Source organism: Gossypium arboreum, chromosome 4 (assembly GCF_025698485.1).
Source record: "Gossypium arboreum isolate Shixiya-1 chromosome 4, ASM2569848v2, whole genome shotgun sequence".
NCBI classification, from domain to species: Eukaryota; Viridiplantae; Streptophyta; class Magnoliopsida; order Malvales; family Malvaceae; genus Gossypium; species Gossypium arboreum.
The window spans coordinates 13,209,647-13,230,755 of record NC_069073.1 but is presented as its reverse complement, the minus strand read 5'-3'; the positions used below and the strand labels follow the sequence as shown (position 1 = coordinate 13,230,755).

The 21,109-nt window shown below is 33.4% G+C and overlaps 1 protein-coding gene across 1 annotated transcript; it reads right to left on the bottom strand.

Moving 5' to 3' along the window:
- Positions 1-16,564: 16,564 nt before the first annotated feature.
- On the bottom strand, positions 16,565-20,021 carry LOC108458045 (protein SIEVE ELEMENT OCCLUSION B-like). The gene is made up of 7 exons (XM_017757284.2): positions 19,342-20,021; positions 19,167-19,268; positions 18,608-19,056; positions 18,416-18,525; positions 18,173-18,321; positions 17,588-18,082; positions 16,565-17,460 (listed from the first exon to the last, which is right to left on the bottom strand). The coding sequence occupies exons 1-7, from the start codon at positions 19,936-19,938 to the stop codon at positions 16,819-16,821; spliced, it is 2,544 nt and encodes an 847-aa protein (XP_017612773.1). The 5' UTR covers positions 19,939-20,021; the 3' UTR covers positions 16,565-16,818.
- Positions 20,022-21,109: the final 1,088 nt, after the last annotated feature.

The following is a 21,109-nucleotide window of genomic DNA, read 5'->3' as shown; positions in this document are numbered from 1 at the left end:
ATTCGAGTAGCATGGGTTTGGTTGAATTGCATGAATTTGTGTTTTTATGAAATAAGGACTATATTGTAAAAATGTGAAACATTAGGGGAAAATGTGTAAAAGCTCCTTAATGTGAATTTAGACTAAATTGAACAGAGAGATAATTAAAAAAGTAATTTTGATTATATTTATATCGAGAAAGGAGAAATACAGACTTAGATCGGGGGAAGAACATGGTTTCGGATTAGTTGACTCGTGTTGTCGTTTTTACATCCGAGGTAAATTCGTATGTAATAAGCATTGCTATATTTTTGCTTTAAATGCTTTGATATTGCATAAATTTTGAATTACGATCTTGTGGATACATTCGATGAAGATTCGAATTAGAAATCTCGGTTGAACCTTAGGAATAGATTAGGATACGAATGACATGTCATTAGGGGATACATTGAGTTGGCTTCGGGCCATGATATTGGCACTTTGGGTGTGAGTTACATTGAGTTGGCTTTTGGTCATGATATTGGCACTTCGGGTGCAAGTTACATTGATTTGGCTTCAGGTCATGATATTGGCACTTAGGGTGCAAGACTCTCAAATATCCGAATTTTATTTTAAATGGTTCAATGCGTATATTGAAGTTATGAAATGGTAAGAAATGGATACGTATCAGTACAGGTATGTATGGAAAACTATACGAGCAATGAGTCTAAAGAGGTTGTGAGCTTATAATCAATTATGTGATTAAATTTCATATTAGCTTGAGATTAATGCATTGTTGTATATTATGTCATTTAATTTGAATGGTAAATGAATGGTAAGACTTGCTTATTATTTTCAAACGAGCTTACTAGGCTTTATAGCTTACATTGTTTATTTTTTCCATGTTTTATAGTGATTTCAAAGTTAGCTCAGATTCGGGATCGTTGGAGACTTCATCATACTATCAAGATATCATTTTGGTACTTTTGAATCTATGTTTTGGAATATATGGCATGTATAGGGACTTTGGTCATTTTGGTTCATAATTTGATAATGAATATAGCAAAATGAATTGGCTTGTAAATGTGCACGGTTTAGTTTTGTGTATAGCCATGTAAGTTGGCCTATTTGGTTGGGTTGGTGTTATCTATTTATGTATGTGCCAATGCTTTATTTGTGATGTGGCTTATAATTGCTTGATGAATGATTGTGGTGGATGAGTAGCTTGAGTAACAAATGGTTGAATTTTAGATTTATATGCTTGAAATTTTAGGTAATTATTGCATATTTGAATGAAACCATTAAAGTAATTTTTTAGGTGAGAAATTGATATGTTTTGAATTGGTAAAACATGGTATCATGTGCTTTGTGGTTGATGATATTGAAATGGCATTTTTTAGTCTTGGTTGTTAATGGTTTAGATGCCTATTTATGCCTTGTTTTTGTGCAATTTGCATTAGTGATGGTTTGTGCAAGTTTGGGTGGAAAATTGGCTTGGTAAATAGCCTATTTTTGTCCACACGGGTAGAGACACGGATGTGTGTCTACGGTCATATACACGGCCGTGTGTCCCCTAGTGATGAATTAGAAACAAGTCAGTATGCTCCACACGGCCTTATACACGGGTGTGTGACTTGGCGAATAAGTTAGTATAACTTACAAGTTTGGCACGGACTAGCACACGGCCATGTGCTTCCATTTTGAATGTCACACGGCCTGTGACACGGGCGTGTCTTTGGCCGAGTGAGAGACACTGCCCGGCCACACGGACGTGTGTCCCTTGTTTTTGAGAAAGTTTTCTAAGTGTTCACTAAGTTTTTAAAGTTATCGGTTTAGGCCCAAACCACACCAAATGCATGTTTTGAGGCTCGTAGGCTTGTATTAGGGACAATTTGAATGTAGTTGATTGATATTTTCATGAAATTGAAAATGTATGAAAAAAATGTATGTGTAATTGTATTATATGTTCAGTAATACTCTGTAACCCTATTTCAGCGTTGAATACAGGTGTGGGGTGTTACAGATACCCCTTTAGGGGTTTCATGGAAGAGGTGGAGAACTTGTTAATTGAGAATTTGTGTCAAGGTGGAGATTGTTAGAGTTGTGTGACCTGAGTCCTTGTTAAAAAAATAAAATATAATGAATAAACAAAGGGATCTGTGTAGGGCTTAAGGCCGAAGGCTGAAACTCTTCTTATATTTGACACGATGCACAAGTAGAATCTGTATAGAACTACAATTCTTCTATTTGACATTGATTAGAATAAGTTTTTTCAACCTTTAAACAGATATAGCCGAAACTCCACTTGGATCATTTGTTTTTCAACATTAGTGAATTTTTTCTCCTCTGCCAGTGTTTTTTCGAAAAACGTAAAATCTGTGGGTTCCTATTTTTCTTATTTTTGCAAACATACTATTTCCATTATCGACGTCTATTATAGCAAACATGTATCAAAGATTTTCGGGTTGCTTTTCTTGATCACGGTAATGGTGAAAATAAAGTATGATATTTCGGTGTTGGATCACAACACTAGATTTGTGTTATGGTAGGTAAAGATGTAGACAGTTCTTACATAGATGGATTTAGAGGATTCCCTCTTAGGGTTAGATAAAATGCCTTTGACATTGATGGATGAAGAGAATAAGCATAAAGATTGAAAGGCTTTAACACAATTACATCTACATCTGTCAAATGAAATTCTACAGGAGGTGTTAAAAGAGAAGACTACCCGTTGCATTATGGACAAATCTGTAACAGCTATGCATCTAAAAAACCCTAACTAGCAAGTTTCATATGAAACAGCATCTTTACTCTCAACGTTTGGAAGAAGGTACGTCTTTTCTCGAATACTTAACCATGTTTAAGGAAATTGCCTTAGACTTCGAGGCTATAGAGGTTTAGTATGAGAAAGAAGATTTAAGCTTAATTCTACTTTGTTCGTTGCCCCTATCTTATTCAACCTTTACAGATACAATTTTATATAGTCATGAATCTATCACAGATGATGAAGTCTATGCTTCCTTATCCTTGTATGACGACATGAAGTATCTTGTGGCTAGATCTGAATCTCAAGAAGAGGATCTCATTGGTCATGGGAGATAAGAACAAAATGCTAATGATAATCATGGGAAGACACAAAAACAAAATCCTTGCAGTAAATCTAAAAGTAGATTGAGATCTTCAACCAGAGGTTAAACTTGTAATTTCTACAACAAAAAAAGGAGGCTCATTAAGTCTGAGTGTTATATGTTGCAGAATAAGATCAAAAGGGAGGCTGTAAATAAAAAGGGAAAACAACCAGAATAATCTGATGAAGATGATGTAGTAGAATACTACATCGATGGTGAACTCCTAGTTGCCTCTGTTGACAGCTCTAAAGTAAGCGAGGAGTGGATCCTTGATTTTGGTTTCACTTTTCATACGAGTCCCAATCAGGATTGGTTTACAACATATGAAACAGTGTCTGAAGTTTTGTTTTGAGGAGAAATAGTGCTTTATGTAAAATCACATGTATTGGCATGATTAAAATTAAGATTTTTGAAAGAGTCGTCAAAACACTTAACGGCATACGACATGTACAAGAATTGAAGAGAAATTTGATTTTGTTGAGTACTCTTGATTCAGCAAGGTACAAGTACACAACTGAGAGTGGGGTTCTAAAGATTAGCAAGGGTTCCCTCATTATGATGAAAGATTAGAGAAAGACTACTAAGTTATAGGGTTCAATTGTTACTGGTGATGCAACCGTTACTTCCTTTTCCTTGTCAGATGATTATGTTACTAGACTTTGGCATATGCATTTAAGATATGTGAGTGAGAACATCATGACAAAATTAAGCAAAAGTGGACTTCTTGATGGACAAGGCATTAATAAACTAAGTTCTGTGAGCACTACATTTTTGGAAAGCAAAATAGAGTTCGATTCACTAGAGGAATCCCTAATATAAAGGGAACACTGGATTATATTCATTCTAATCTTTTGGGACCATTTAGAGTGCCTTTGAGGAGTGACACTAATTATATGCTAACGATCATTGATGATTTTATCAGAAAAGTTTGGGTATTCTTCCTTAAGCAAAAAACTGATGTGTTTTCCACGTTTAAGGCTTGGAAAACTATGATCGAGAAGCAGATAGGAAAATGGATAGTTCACCTCCGCACAGATAATGGCTTGGAATTTTGTTTTGATGACTTTAATGAATTGTGTAAATCAGAAGGGATTGTGAGACACTTGATAGTTCACCATACTCCAAGCAAAACAACGTTGTAGAATGAATGAATAGAACAATTATGGAAAATGTTTTATGTATGTTTTCGAATGCTTGTTTACCAAAATTTTTTCGGGTCGGAGTGACCTCTACTACATGTTTTCTCATTAACCGATCTTCGTTCGTTGCCATTGAGAAAAAGACTCCATAAGAGATATGGTTTAGTACTCTTGTTATTTATTCTAATTTGAACATATTTGAGTATCCTGCGTATGCTCATGTTTATAATGGTAAATTGGAGTCTAGATCTATTAAATGTGTTTTTCTTGGTTATAAAGTTGGTGTTAAAAGGTATAAGTTTTGGTGTCCTAAAACAAGGAAAGTTGTAATTAACATATATGTTATTTTTGATGAAACTGCTATGCTACCTAACTTACCTCTTAAAGACTCTTCCAATAAATACCAGCAAAGTTCAAACACACATGTGAAGCAGGTGAAGCTTCAAATTGACTTAGGACCTACAATAGAGTTTACTCCTCAGGTTAGTACGGAAACTCAAAGTAGAGTTGCTTCTTCACAATAATATTCTATTGTTAGGAACAGATCTAGAAAATAAATTAAACCTCCAAAGAGGTTCACCGAGGTTGATCTAGTTGTTTATGCTTTAAACGTAGATGAAAATATATATGCAAATCAAGAATCATGTACTTATTCTAAGGCAGGTAATTGTGAAGATTTAGGAAAGTGAATGTTTTCCATGCAAGAAAAGATGGAATTGCTCCAAAACAATGAAAAATGGGACCTAGTGAAGCTTCCTAAAGATAAAAAGATTGTTCGTTGTAAATGGGTGTTCAAGAAGAAAGAAAGGACTTTAAGATTTAAAGAACCTAGATATAAAGCAAGTTTGGTTGCAAAAGGCTATAATTAGATTCCAAGTGTAGACTTTACATATGTGTTTTCTCCAATTGTTAAGCACAGTTTGATTTGAGGCTTGCTTAGTATTGTGGCCATGTATGATTTTGAGCTTGAGAAGTTAGATGTAAAAACAACGTTATTGCATGGAGAACTTGAGGAAGATATTTATATACAACAACTAGAGGGTTTTATATCTCAGAAAAGGAGGAGTATGTTTGCTTGCTGAAAAAGTCCCTATGAAATAGTCACCTAGGCAGTCGTACAAGAGGTCTAATTCATTTATGACCACTCATGATTTCAAAAGAAGTAGCTTTGACTGTTGCGTTTATTTTAAGAAATCATTTGTATATTTACTCATCTATGTTGATGACATGTTGATAGCAGCCAAAGATAAAGGAAAGATAAGAAAGGTTGAAGCCTAACTTAGTAAAGAATTTGAGATGAAAGATTTGGGAGCAGCAAAGAAGTTACTCGGGATGGAGATTCTCAGAGATAGAAAAGTATGTAAATTGTATTTAAGTCAGAAAGAGTACATTGAGAAAGTTCTTTGTAGGTTCAATATGTAGAGTGTCAGTCCTATTAGTACTCCATTAGCAGCCCACTTTAGACTTTCATCGGCTTTGTCTTCGCAATCAGATGATGAGATTGACTACATGTCACATGTTCCATATTCTAGTGCAATGGAATCTCTTATGTATGCTATGGTTTGCTCACGTCCAGATTTATCATATACAGTTAGTGTAGCTAGTAGATATATGGCGAATCCTAGTAAAGAACATTAGAAAGCAGTTCAGTGGATTTTCCTATACTTACGAGGTGCTACTAATGTTTTCTTATAGTTTGGAAGAAATAGAGATGGAGTAATTGGGTATGTTGATTCTAATTTTGTTGGAGACATTGATAAAAGAAAATCTCTCACAGGGTATGTCTTTACTATTAGGGGTTGTGCAATTAGTTGGAAAGCCACTTTGCAAACTACAGTTGCTTTGTTTACTAGTGAAGTTGAGTACTTGACGATTACTAAGGCTTCTAAAGAAGCTATTTAGTAAAAGGGACTCTTTGGTAAACTCAGTACATGTAACACCCCTAACCCGTGTCTGTCACCGAATTAGGGTGAAGAGGTATTACCAATCAAACTCAACATTTAACTAACATTTCACAACTCAGTAAATATTCATTATCAAATAACATTCATTCACATACAAAATATCCCTTAATTAGGTCTACAAGACCTTAAACATGCTTTAAATAAGGTTCGGGACTAAACCGATCACATATGCAAACTTTGAAAAACTTAGAAAATTTTCAAACATTTAAGGGTCACACGCCCGTGTGAACAAGCCATGTGCCTCACACGGCCACCAGACACGCACGTATCACAGGCCATGTGAAAACAGGGCATACATACTGACTTGTACCACATGACCGAGGACACGCCCGTGTGTTAGGTCGTGTGAAATCTAGAAGGGGTTACTGACTTGGCCACACACCCGTGTACCAGCCCATGTGCCACACACGACTAGTAGACACGCCCATGTGTCTAGGCCATGCCAAACTTGTAGGGTATACTGACTTTAATTTGAAGGGCATCCCAGGGGACATGTAACACCCCTTACCGGTATCCGTCGCCGGAACATGGTACGAGGTATTACCGAATCATAGTACATACCATTAAATAAAACCAAGGAAAAAATATGGCATACAATTAGATCATGAATCATTATAACATATGCCTTTAATAATATTAGCCAATTTCAAAGGCTTCGTACAAAATAATCGGTCAAATACTATACTTAATATTTTAAAACCTAGACAATTATGACACGTAACAAAATAACTAAGTCTACTATACATGCCATAATTCAAAATGTTTAGTTCAAATACCCAAAAATATTGATAGTGCAGGCAGATCTTCAACGATCCTTGACTCCTGTGCAAGCTGGATGGCACTATAAGACAGAAGAGAGAAAAGAAGGTAAGCTTATAGCTTAGTAAGCAAGTATGTAAATAATGAATAAAGAATCTAATATGTTTACACAATAACTCAAGTGTATCTACTTTTAATTTCACTATTTACTCCACTTTGGTCAAGCTGTCTCTACTGCATCATACTCACTAAATAAATCATAACTTGAGTTACAAAACTCAAAATTCAAATCCGGAAAATTTTCCTGAAACTAGACTCATATTACTTGAGTTAAAATTTTCCCCTGTTATACAGCTCGACTGATCTGACCTCTGTTCACTACGAATTTAATTTCTCCTAGTACACAATTCAAATAGCCATGGGATTTGTTTCATTTAAAACTAGACTCAATAAGGAATCTATACATATAAACTATATTTCTTAATTAGTTTTGTAAAATTTTTAATGATTTTTCAAAGTTAGAACAGGGGATCACATAGTCATTCTGAGCAAGTCACACACAAATATAAATATCTCAAAACATAGAGTTCCTTTAGTTGATCTGTTTCTTTTACATGAAAATAAACTCATTAAGATTTATATTCATATCTCATTCAGCCTCTAATTAAATTTCTACTATTTTTGGTGATTTTTCAAATTCACATTACTGCAACTGTCCAAAACAGTATTATTACTAATTCACTCTTTCACACTTTCTTTGTATTTACCTCATTTAGCCTACATATCACAATTCACTTTCACCACATTTCATACATCACAAGTGTAGGTTCATGATTACAATGTCACTATAAAATCATCCCGTTGAATAATTCGGATCAATCCTCGATACTTGGTGGTTTCAGCATACAACTCCACCATCATATTTCATATAATTCGGCTCTCTTGTACACATGGTGAACACTTAGTACCACCTATGTGACCTAGCCGATTTATCTCGTAGCTCTCTTGTCTACATGGTGTCCTTCACTTGGAATCACACATGCGACCTAGCTACATTTATCCTCTCCCGTAGCTCTCTTGTCTACATGGGATACATCCCGTATCACACATGTGACCTAGCCACTACATAGTATCTCGTAGCTCTCTTGTACACATGATGTGCACTCAGCACCATACATGTGATCTAGCTACATTTCATCTATATTATTCAATCTTTCCGAAAGTTCAACCGCGATTTCTCTCACTATTACTTATTTCCATTCTTCCAATAGTCGATTTATGATTCACAATCAACTAAAATATATAAAATAGGCTGAAATACAAAAATGTAAATGAAGTTAATGTATTATTTACATACAAACTTACCTCGGTGCAAACTATGGAAATTTTGCAATTTAGTCCAAAACCTTTTCCTTCTTCCGTTCGAGGTCGATTCCACGCCTTTCTTGATCTATAACAACACATTTAGCTCATTTAACACTCACACTATTTATTTCAATCCAAAAATCACATTATGAAAAAATTACATTTTTGCCCCCTAACTTTTACAAAATTATGATTTTGCCCCTAGGCTCGGAAATTTAATTTCAGCCCTTATTATTATGTTTTATGACATGATGAACATTTTTCTCTTCTATAACAACATCAAATTCTCACTCTAACATGTACTTATGAGCATTAGGTATTTTTACCGATTATACCGTTTTGCTCGTTTTCGCTAAAAATCGCTTAGAAAAGATCGTTCTCCTAACCTCAAACATTCATATTCTACCATAAAACATCAAAATACATGCATATCATTCATGGGTAAATTTTAAACATAAACCCTAACTCAAATAATGGTAGAAATAGGTAAACCGAAACTACGAGGTTTTCAAAATGTAAAGAACATCAAAAAGCAGGCTTGAATGCACTTACTATTGAGCTTGAAAGCTTGGAAAAACCCTAGCTATGGTGTCTACGAGAGTTTCGGCCAACTTGATGAAGATGATAGCAAATTTTGGCTTTGTTTTCCCATTTTATTATTTTATTTACTAAATGACTAAATTACCCTTCATTAAAAACTATGATGTTTTATCTTCATTTAGGTATTTTTGTCCAAACTAGTATAATGGTCTAATTACTATACAAGGACCTCCACTTTAAAAACCCATTAATCACAAGTACTTAGTACCTTTGTGAACTAGAACACACATTTTACAACTTTTGCAATTTAGTCCTAAATGCCAAATTGGACCCTCTATCGATAAAATTTCTAAACAAAATTTTCACACAATCATGAAATCATGCCATAGACCTTAAAATGATAATAAAACTATTATTTCTATCTCGAATTTGTGGTTTCAAAACCACTATTCCGTTTTGGCCTTAAATCGGGCTGTTACAGGACACACGGCCGTGTAGCATAACCGTGTGTCGCACACGGCTGAAACACATGCCCGTGTCTCTACCCGTGAGGACAAAAATAGGCCATTTGAAAAGCCAATTTTGTCATCCTACTCTCATGCACACAAAGTAACCAAAATAGTACCAATTTAATACATATAAAGGCAGCCAATTCATACACATATCATGCCATCTATCCACAACCATTTCAACTACTCAATTCCATATTCAAAAACATACCATATCATCACCTCAAAATCAAACCCCAATATACCAACTTCCAAGCAATAATACTCCAACTTACAACTATCCAAAAGAGCAATCATATAACCATACCAAACAAACCAACACATAAGGCATTATATACATCATATTTATCACTTATCAAACACATAATTTGAGCTAACTTAAATGGCCAAATACATACCAACATTTACAAGTCAAATCTCATAGCTTAAAATCATAACTCAAAACATATCAAGATAACACTAGCTTATACATGCCATATACCATATATATATATAAGCTTCAAAAGTACCAACAAAATGATCGATAGTGTGATGACATTTCCCAACGATCCATGAGTTCGAGCTAGCTTTGAAATCACTATAAAACATGGAAGAAACAAACAAGATAAGCTATAAAGCTTAGTAAGTTTGTACTAAATATACACAATAGTTCATAAAATACAAATCATCAATTTGAACTAATTAATGTCTAAATCATGGTAACCAACAAACTTTCCTCATACTTACTCAAGTGTTTATGAACAAGTTCATAACTTCTTCTATTTGGATTTCATGCTTTATATGTACATACCTATACAAATTCATATCAAATTCATACCTTTACATGATACTGTCGAATACTCAATATCTTGCACACTAAGTGCCAAAACATATCGAAGTTATTATAGTCTCGCACTCTAAGTGCCTTTCATAGTCGAAGCTATCTCGATCTCGTGCACTAAGTGCCATATATATCCGAAGTTATTCCAATATGCACACTAAGTGCTATATATATAGCTGAAGCTATCTCGAAACGCACACTAAGTGTCAATCATAGTCGATTTATCATCGTACAGAACCGTAGTCTCATATATACAATTTATGCAATAATAAAGCATTAAAACATAATTGTAACAATGTTTATCACGTACGAACTTACCTTGGATACTAAAACGACAAATCGAATCGTTCAGTCAATAACTTTAGTTTTCCCTCGATCTAGATCCAAATTCATCCTTTCTTGATCTAAATGTATTCAAAATTAACTTATTCAATCACATATTTATTCAATTTAGTCCAAAACACTATTTAAGGCACATTTACACAATTGCCCCTAACATTTCACATTTGTACAATTTAGTCCTTATTGCATAATATCACACAATTCACAAAATTTCATTACACCCATGCCTAGCCGAATTTCAAGTAGGTCCCCAACAGCCCAAAAATTTCATTTATTTCACAATTTAACCCCTGAATTTACATATTTCACAATTTAATCCCTAAATTGGATTTTTACCCAAAAACCACTATGTAAAACATATAAAACTATCATCAAACTTCCATATTTTATCATCAAACATAAAAAATCTTGAATATTCATCAATGGAATCTCAAAAAATAATTAATAATTTTAAAATTAAAGGTACGGACTAGCTAGTACTCGATGCAACGATCACAAAAATATAGAAATCATAAAAAAACTGAGCTAAAACAGACTTACCCTCAAGCTTGAAGATGGTCGAATGCATGAAAGCTTCCCAACCCTTATTTCTTTCCTTAGTTTCTGTCAAAAAGATGAATAAAGATGAACATTTGGTTTTGTTTTACTTTAATTATCATTTAATTAACAAATTACCTAAATAACCTTATTAATACACATTTAAATCATCAAGTATAAGGCTACCTATGTCAAATTCCACTACCAATGGTCTAATAACAACATAAGGACCTCCACAATTCAATTTGATAACCACTAAACACCTTTAACTATTAGCATGCTACTTTTGCATTTTACGCGATTTGGTCTTTTTATCAAATTAAACACTCAAACGATAAAATTATTTCACGAAACTTTCAAACATAGATATTCACATGCTATAAACACAAAAAATCATATTAAAATAATTTTATGACCTCGGATTAGTGGTTCCAAAACTACTATTCTAATTTAGCTAAAACCGGGTTGTTACAGTACAGACCTTCAAATCAATACAATGTTTTGTGATAGTCAGAGTGCCATCTTCCTTACGAAGGATAAAATGTTTCATAAGAGAACAAAACACATTGATGTTTAGTATCATTTTGTGCGTGATATTATTGCTCGTGGTGATATTGTTGTGAGCAAAGTTAGTACTCATGATAATCCTGAAGATATGATGACTAAGTCACTTCCTATAACCATGTTTGAGCATTGCTTGGACTCGGTTGGTGTTCATTGTTGAAGAATACCCCTTTAGGGGTTTCACGGAAGAGGTGAAGAACTTTTTCTTTGAGAATTTGTGTCAAGGTGGAGATTATTAAAGTTGTGTGACCCGAATCATTGTTAAAGAAATAAAATACAGTGGCAAAACAAGAGGATCTGTGTAGCGCTTAAGGCCGAGGGCTGAAACTCCTCTTGTATTTGACAATATGCACAAGTAGAATCCGTATAGAAATACACTTTTTCTATTTGATATTAATTAGAATAAGGTTTTTCAACCTTTAAATAAATTTAATCGAAACTCCTCTTGTATCATTTGTTTTTCAACATTAGTGAATTTCTTCTTCTCTGCTCGTAGCTTTTTTCGAAAGGGTGTTCACGTAAAATCTGTGTATTTTTATTTTTCTTATTTTGAGATCAAATTGCCATTATCGACGTCTATTATAACAAATACTACAGTAATAATGAAAATTTTAATAATTATGATAAATAAGAAAATAATTATAAATTTCATGATTAAAATTTTAAAATTTGGATAAACAATTTGTAAGTATTATTTTTATTCCTTTACAAATGCCATCATTATTGTAACATTCAATTTTATATTTTAAATTATATCAAGTTTTTAAGTTAGCTAGCAAGTATATACCATTACATTGCATGTTTGTATAATTGCAAACCTGTTGAAAATAAATTTAATAATTCCTTTTATAATTAGAAATTAATTGAAAAATAAAAGCAAAAATTGATTGTAAATATAAAGATTAGTAACTGTAAAATAATAATGAATACTAAAAGTAATAAACCATCAATAAAATAGTAGTATATAATTTATAATTAAAACGTAAATTATAATTATGATCACAATAATATTTTAGAGATTTGATTTCACATCAATTTAAGTATAAATTTAATGACATTCAAGATTTTATAACTCAATTATTATTCACTAATAGTTAGGTTACATGAAAATGTAACATCTATCCGTTGCGGTAATATTTATTAACTAAGTAAAATCAATTATATATTTATATTAATACCATAATATTTGTTACTAATTAAAGATATATACTTACATTAAAAATTATTCTTTAAAAGATTAACTTATAATTAAATTAATGATTATATGTTTTTAAAATTGTCAGACCAAATTAATTAATATAATTTTATTGTAAAATATTCTAATATTCATGTTTTAAACAATTCACTGTAAATGCATATAAAATATAAAAATAGATAAAGATTATATATTTATTTATTTGGTTGATATTACACTTTGAATTTTTATTATATTTATTTATATTTTGAATTCAAATTTATATTTTATATTGATGTAATATAATGATGGTTACTTTATTTATATATATTTGAGTTAATTCCACCAAACATTCTCAAATTATAATCTTTATTCTAAATTGATAGTTAAATTTTAAAACATTTTAATTATATCCTTAAACTATTGATGTTATATCAATAAGGTCCATTTGTTACTAAAATTATTAATTTAACTGTTAAATAAGACGATAAATCTTTTGTAACTTAATTTAAAATAAAAATTTAAAGAAAATGACTATTACAAAAATGAATGTTGTAAAAATCTTAGTTTTGAGGTTTTTGAATCTTTTGTAAAAATCTTGGTTTTGAGGTTTTGTATCTTTCATAGAAATTATCGTTCATTCTCTTCTTTTTTTTTTTTCCGATTTTACTTTATTTTAGCTTTTAATTTTAACAGCTATGTGTACTTTTCTTTAAAATTTTCATTTTAAATTATATCACATAAGGTTTTACATGTCATTTAATGGTTGAATTAATAATTTTAATAATAGAAGGACATGATTGACATAATAACGATAGTTTAGGGATGAGATTAGAACATTTTAAAGTTTGAGGGTCTATTTAGAATAAGGATCATAGTTTGGAGATGTCTAGTGCAATTAACGCTTTATATTTCTATAAAATTATTAAATAAATTTAATATATTATGATTGGATAAGGTAATGTATACAACACATGCCATGAAAATTAGTATTATATACCATCAAGTGTTGAGTATAGACGTAAAACATGTTGCATTCTTAAAGAAGAGATACAGATTCAAACCTTGAAGATAATATTTTTAGAAATGACAGTCACAAATCTTGAATCATAAAACAATTATGACCCGATAAAAAGAATAGTATTATATATTTGAATAAATTCTACAAACACAAACACTTTTAAGGATTGTTTTGGACAAGATAGTGTGTGTGTGTTTATTTTCCCTTGCAGCTTCAGTGGCTGATTTGAAATGGCAACTAATATTCAAGGTGAGAATGATAGATAGTCAATAGGACCAATCTCTCAGAACTTCCAAAACTAGCAAACCTAGATTGGAATGCTACCGTCATAAAAATTTTGCTAGATTCATTGTTATAAGTTACAGTAATGTCGAAGGTGGGGTTCGCACAACATGTTTTAGCCATATTAAGCCAACAAAAAGTGCAGAAGAAAGGTCTATGACTTTTTAATCCACAAATGAGACTTCGATTACCAGCAAGGTGACAGAGGAACCCTTATCAGTAAACTTTTTTAAGTCACATGGGCACAAAAGCTGCTTTTTTTTTTTTAAATTCTTCCTGCTTAAATGGAAGGACATAATTGTGTATCAATAGAAAAATATCACTTCTGTCTGTGCATTGCTTCAACCCCGATGTGTGTTGAAACCTGGCTACCACGTGAAATCCTCGTTTAACAATTCTAGCTCCATAAATGGATCAAGAACTTTGGCTTGTTTACCAAGAAAGGAAAAAAAAATAGTGGTGACCTCAACCCTGGAAAAGATTCATGATGTCAAAGAGGGTTGCTTTCTCCAGCACTTTAAACCCTGTGTTAAAAGTAGCTTCTTCGGAACAAAATCTAATCAATTCTTAGCCTCTGCAATCATTTTTCCTATTAAGTCCAACACTGGAGCAAATAAAGCAAATGATGATTTAATTTGATTTGATATCGTGTTCATAATGAACCGGGTAGAGAAATCTTTTCAGTTGATTTGAGATTCAAGGAAAAATGCTAATTTGGTAAAAACTCAAAACAAGTCATGTTGATCTGGTCTAGAAATGCTGCAAGTTGGGCCATGGGAGACCCTGCCTTCAAAGAACAACTGCAAAAACCATTAACCTTAGGACCCAAATATTCTAACTTTGTCGGAGAGAAAATGACTCGATAACAACTCATATATTATAATCAAAAGGATAATGAGAGATGAGACTAATGAAAAGAATAATGGGATGCTTGTTTCATTAGGGTGTTCATAATATTAAGCAAAATGGAAACAGAAGCAGTGGGCCACCAGGGTCCCAATTCATCTTTAACCCCATCTTATTATCGTTACTCTAATGAGATGATGGACACGTCTGTTGCAAATAAGTTTCAAATAGAAAACAAAACCATGAATCCAGTTCAACTTCGAGTTTGAATTCAACTAATATATTTGGATGGTTCTCAGTTTTGATATGCTTCTATTTTCAGCAATCAACGATGTTGTGCTCTTATACTGGGTTCAGCAAATCGGTTCCGGTTCATTAAAAAAACAAATTTAATGCAAACTTTTTTTTAATAATTTTATTGTAATGTCCCAGCCATTATTCAAAGGACTAAATTAGAAATGTTTAATAATGTTAGGAATTAAAATGAGTAAAAAAATTTTAAAAATTAAAGTTTCTTTTAAGCTATTTTAAAAAAAGAAAACTATATAATAATTCAAATCTAAATTATTTTTAAGAAAAATAAACACTTCATCAATAAACAAAGTGAGCATTGGAGTGATTTAAATTGGTCCATTATAGGAGATGCTGTCCCCTTTATTAAGAACAATGGGCCAAATGAAAGGGAAAAAAAATCAGAAAAGAACAAATATCCCCTAAACGCATCAAAGAAAATTGAATTTACCCGCTTAAGGCACATTACTAGACACATACAAAGTTTTTTTTCTTCTTTTTTCTCTTTGAGATTTTTTGATATCTGGTAATTATATTATATCTCGATTAAATTTGACGTGAAATTGAATCAGAATTTTAAACTAGAGCAAATTCTCTCAATTTTATCTTTTGACGTATAATATTCAAATTCGACAAGAGACTTTAAATTTCTTACCACTTAACACAAAAAAAGGAACTTGACCAAATAGACTGAAACCAACTATTGCAAAGCTGAAACTGACCTTTAAGAACTTCAGCTTATAACGATACGTTTCTGAACCATGCCTGATTTTAAGTCTCTTGGAATGCATTTCTTTTGTGACAGCGAACCTTGTTTGGAAGACCCGTTTACAAGTAAACACTTTACCAAATATCAAACAAAACTCATTGTTGTGGATGCTTTGTGGGCCCAACATATGTTAAAAACCATTGATTTTTTTTATTTAGTTAAAGCCTACCTTGTGATTTTGTTTTTTTATTTTTTTTAATTGGGACTTTTTTTTTTTTTTTTTTTGTATATTTCCAATTCAAATACTTTTTATCTTTTTAATTTTCTTTCTGTTCTATCAAGCAAAATGAAAAAAACGTTATATCGCTGATGAGTCTTAAAAGTTTCGTACTTCTTTTGATAAATTTTGAGTTGTTTTATTATTCATCACTCATAATTGAATTTTAAACTCGAAATTGTAATACTTATATGGATTTTGGAATTGAGATTATAGTTTGTTTTGATGGGTTGGCTCACTTCATGATGAGAGATTACTGAAGTTGAAACCGGGAAAAAGCTACATTTTTCTGAAGACATGCAGAAATCAAGATGAAAAGCAAAGCCCAAAGAGTCATCGTTAAATAAACTTTATTCTTTATTATATTCATATCCCTGACAATAATGTGGAAATCAAACATGATTATTTTACTCTTAACTGTTATAGATAGGTTGCCAACTAGGCCATAGTGGCTATTGGTGATACATCTCAGACACAAAACCTTAACACGCAAAGTGAAATTTTAGAAGAAAATTATTGATTTTGAGTCCCATAGGAACATCATTATTTAGCAGCAATAGTAGTAGGAAAAACAGTGAAGGGCTGATCCCCGCTTAAAATAGTGAGCCTGGAATGCCTTGCTCATCATGGCAGCAAAGGAAAGCGGTGTATTTCTCCATGAGCCTGGGGCACTCTGGGCACCTCATCGTCTCTGGGATTCTTATGGTATTCGGAAACTCGAACCGGCAGCAAGGGTGAGCAGCATCATGAAGCTTGTCATGGTACTCCTTGAATGCCCCATCAAAACCTTTTTCAGCCACATTTATCTTCCATTCATCATAACCACCCAAAGCAGGCAAAACTGTGCTGGAATGGCCATTCACCGCTATATTAGACCCTCTACTAAGCACTGCCCATCCACCTTCTCTGCCATAGCTAAGCAGCTTCTTTATTTGTTGCAGCATTGGGTCTTGGTCATCACCTCTGCCTAACTGAATCTTTGAAAATAGCATGCTCTCTAACCTGCTCCAGAAGAACCATATCATGGCTTGATCTTGCCAAGCATAGCTAAGCTTCTCCGCATTGATAATTCCTGTCACTTTCTTCACTTGCTCCCTTTTGTTGCTTTTCCCCACATACACCATCTCAAGAGGAATGCGAGACGCAGATGCAACACTGCGTGCTGAATTTGCAAATCTTCTTATCCACTCGATATCGTCCCCTCCATACAAGAAAATGTATTTTTCTTCTTTAATCTGAACACATACAAGTTCAAAATATCTTATTAGATGCATGGACTTATGGTAAAAGTGAACATTTATTTAACAATATTTCTAACAGGTCAATGGAGAAAACTGGTAAGCTTGAATCTAAAATATATACCCAAGTGAGGACCGTCGGGTCAATTCCATCAACCAGAAGATCAAGCCTCCATGTTTCTTCCCTCCAAAGAGCTTCTTCTCTCAAACTAGTGAAGGGGAAAGCAGTGCTTCCCCAAATCCACATCATATGAATTGCATTAGGGGAAACCACCTTCCCTTGAGGATCAAGCACCACAAGGATTGGCTTTGTCCTGAAATGCCAAACCTCCTTGATGAACCTGATGACCGGCTTCTTTATGAACAAAGGGTCCTGCACTGAGTACCATGGCATGGGACTTTGTAGGTTCTCGAATTTGGTTTGCATTTCTTCAGGCAATGGGATGATGGAATGATCCACAATTGGGATCCAAACGACTTCATACTGACTCTCGAGCCTCGTTGCATGGATCCTTGATTCATTATATATCTGCTCAAGAATTGCTAGCTCATCGTTGGCGAATTCGAGGCTTGAAATGAGCAAGAGCACATTTTTCCTTCTTAGCACGTCCAGGCTAACCTGTTCAATGTCGCACAACATTATGAAATATATCCTACAAACTAAATGATTAACAAACGAACTATTATAATTTTTGTAAGAATGCAATACTTGTCTCTTTGTAGCACCATCAAGGAGGGGCTGTTTATCATCCTTGTCATAAATCAAGGCCTTGAGAGCTTTCATGTTGTCAATGTGCAACACGTTCGGGTCAAAGATAGCCAGAAGCATCTGATAAATCTCAACATCCATCCTTTCATCTGCAATTAACAATGATTATATCATCCGTAAGTCTTTTAAATCCTTTTTTTTTTTTTTTTTGTACTAGATAATATTTAATGGTTATTTATGAACCTATATGTTTGTAGCAGTAGCTCAGCTGCTGCTTCAGATGTTCATATATGTTTCTGAGTTTGTGAGCCAAGGTTGACAACTCCCATGACTCTGTGGTTGATACTCCAAACCTGAAATTAATGTCAACTGTTAATCCAACTATTTTTAACTTTCAAAATTCACAATATCGGACATAAATGAAGTAAAACATACTCATGACCCGCATTAGTAAGGCTGGAAATTTGAGTTGCACAAGCCACCATGCTCCTGATGGTCCAATATACAGCAGTTGGGATGTGGGTCATGGCAGTGGCCAATGCCGGTGCATCCGGAGAAATGTACTTTAATGGCAGCTCTTTGAACTGCACGACACATCTAGTCACGTCCATCATTGTCCGAATCAAACTGTTTAGTGCATCAAACCGAGGTTTCAGAGGAGCAGCGTGCTCTAGCAAAGATGGCAGTTGCCTCAAGACTGCCATTGATTTGGCAAGTTGGTTTGTGGAGTAAATCTGAGCAAGAAGCCAAAATTCTCCATAGTTCAAGGCAAAGGCTGATAGGGATATCACTAGCTTAGCATCCCACGTATAACTTGATAGCAAGTTGAAAATTGCAGTTGTTGTTGCGTGTGCATCAGAACCTCCCAAAGCCTTGTATGATAGCTGGCATGTAAAAATGTTTATAATGTCGACATGTTAGCATACATGAATAACAAATACGCCTAGATTGTACTAATCAACAAAGACAGTTTCTTATAATAAAATGGCAGAACCTCGCATGCAATTCGATCAATAGTATATGTAAGAGCTTCAAGCATAGCTATATGATTTGCTGCTTGGGCTCTCTCTTCCAGTTCAACCTGATCTAGAGTACCCTGCAGTAAGCATCAGGAAGTATGAACATTTTACACCATTGATTTAACAAGATAGATGCAATACATGTTATACCTTAACAAGGAAATCAACATGTTGGGTGGCGCGGTTGAGGATGTCCTCAACCAAATAGAGAAGAGGTCTGACATCAAATTCTCGACCATCAGGAGCATGAGTTGCCAAAATTTGGTTCATCATCACATTGTCATCCGACATGCTTAACATGCTCCCACGGTCACCCCGGATGAGTGCCCGAGAATCACTAGGACTCCTCATCAGTGCTTGAGCAGTACTAGGTTTGTTGATGGATCCCTGACCAGATCCAGGAACACCCATGAGCTGACCAACACCAGGATTGCTGATGTGTTGCTGACCAACTCCGGGATAGCTAATTAGTTGCTGACCAACACCAGGATTGTTGATGTGTTGCTGACCAACTCCGGGATAGCTGATGAGTTGCTGACCAACCCCAGGGTTATTGAGGTGTGGCTTATGAGTAACACCATGGTTGCCAAGGAGTGCCTGAGCAGCAGTAGCAGCAGTTGGATTATTATTGAGTGCTTGAGTAGCACCGGGGTTATGGAGGAGTGCCTGAGCAACAGCAGCGGGATTGTTGATAGGTCCAGTCATTGGTGTCTGAAGAGCCCCTGCGGTTGTTTTGTGCTGATCCATTGGATAAGTTACAGAAAAACAAAGGCAATATTTATATATTGAAAGACAAAGGCTTGTGTGTTTATTCCCATGAACCAAGCCTATTTATAGTCATTTCAAAGAGAATAAAGCTCAATTGAATCAACTTCCTTGCTTCATATCCAATTAAATTGCTAGTTTGTCAATAAGAAGCCTTTACTTTAACTGTTCTTCATGTCCCACCTCTTCTCACTTTATTTTATTTTGCTTGGGACCCTGCTGCTCTGGTGTTTAACCTGCTTTAATTGATTTTAATCAAACCCAATAAAAACTACTATTGGCTAACCAGAATATACTGATGACCTTAGTATGGAACGAATTTGAAAATAATTTAGAATATGAACATCTGTCTTTTTCCTTTCCTTTTTATGCTTATTTAGCCTTGCAACAATTAAACAGGTGCTTTTATTTATTTTACTACTTAATATTAATTATATTCAGGTTGGTATGATATTTAACTAAATCCTCTTAATAATGACAATTCTAAAATAAAATAATTAAATAATATTAAAAATTCTATTTTTACAATGTTTTAAAAATATTTTAAAATAATAAAATATTATTTATTAATAAATTTTATATTAAAATAAAAGTATAAATCAATATGAATTCAAATGTAATTCAATATGTATTGGAGTTTACTTATTTAAAACTTATAAAGGCTTGTAGAAATACTAAATGTGTAAAAATATCTAGTAATTTATTGGAGATAATTTTATTGTTGGATAAATAAATTTATTTTATATATTTATTTTAATGTTGTAATTGGTTGAATGTTTGGATTTTTGCTCAATTAAATAACTAAAAATAATAAAAATTGTTTATAGGATAATTGAATAGTTTAAATTATAATGAAAATATAATTCAAGATTTTTAAGGGTTGATATTTTTGAGAATTTTTTGAAGTGTGTCTCTTGGATAATGGATCGACCCTTCAACAAGTGAAGGTATTGTCCCCATGTTGGGGTTTTGTCTCTGGCTCAAGTGTGTCATAGGATGGTGGTTCAAGTGAGCTCTTATAGATTGTTTCTCCACCAATCGAAGCACTCTCCTTTCGTAAACCATACACGACTCTTCATGGAGGTTGTATCACAAAACCCTGACATGAGAATAATAGGAGACCGATCAACTGTTTGAAAGACAGCACTTTGAA

Bases quoted from the DNA above. Each gene is read 5' to 3' on its own strand.
- LOC108458045 (XM_017757284.2), bottom strand. From the start codon at position 19,938: ATGGATCAGCACAAAACAACCGCAGGGGCTCTTCAGACACCAATGACT. The intron at 18,083-18,172 runs GTATTGCATTCT...GACATTGAACAG, and splicing joins ATGGTGCTACAAAGAGACAA to GTTAGCCTGGACGTGCTAAG. The intron at 17,461-17,587 runs GTATATATTTTA...GTATGTGTTCAG, and splicing joins ACCCGACGGTCCTCACTTGG to ATTAAAGAAGAAAAATACAT.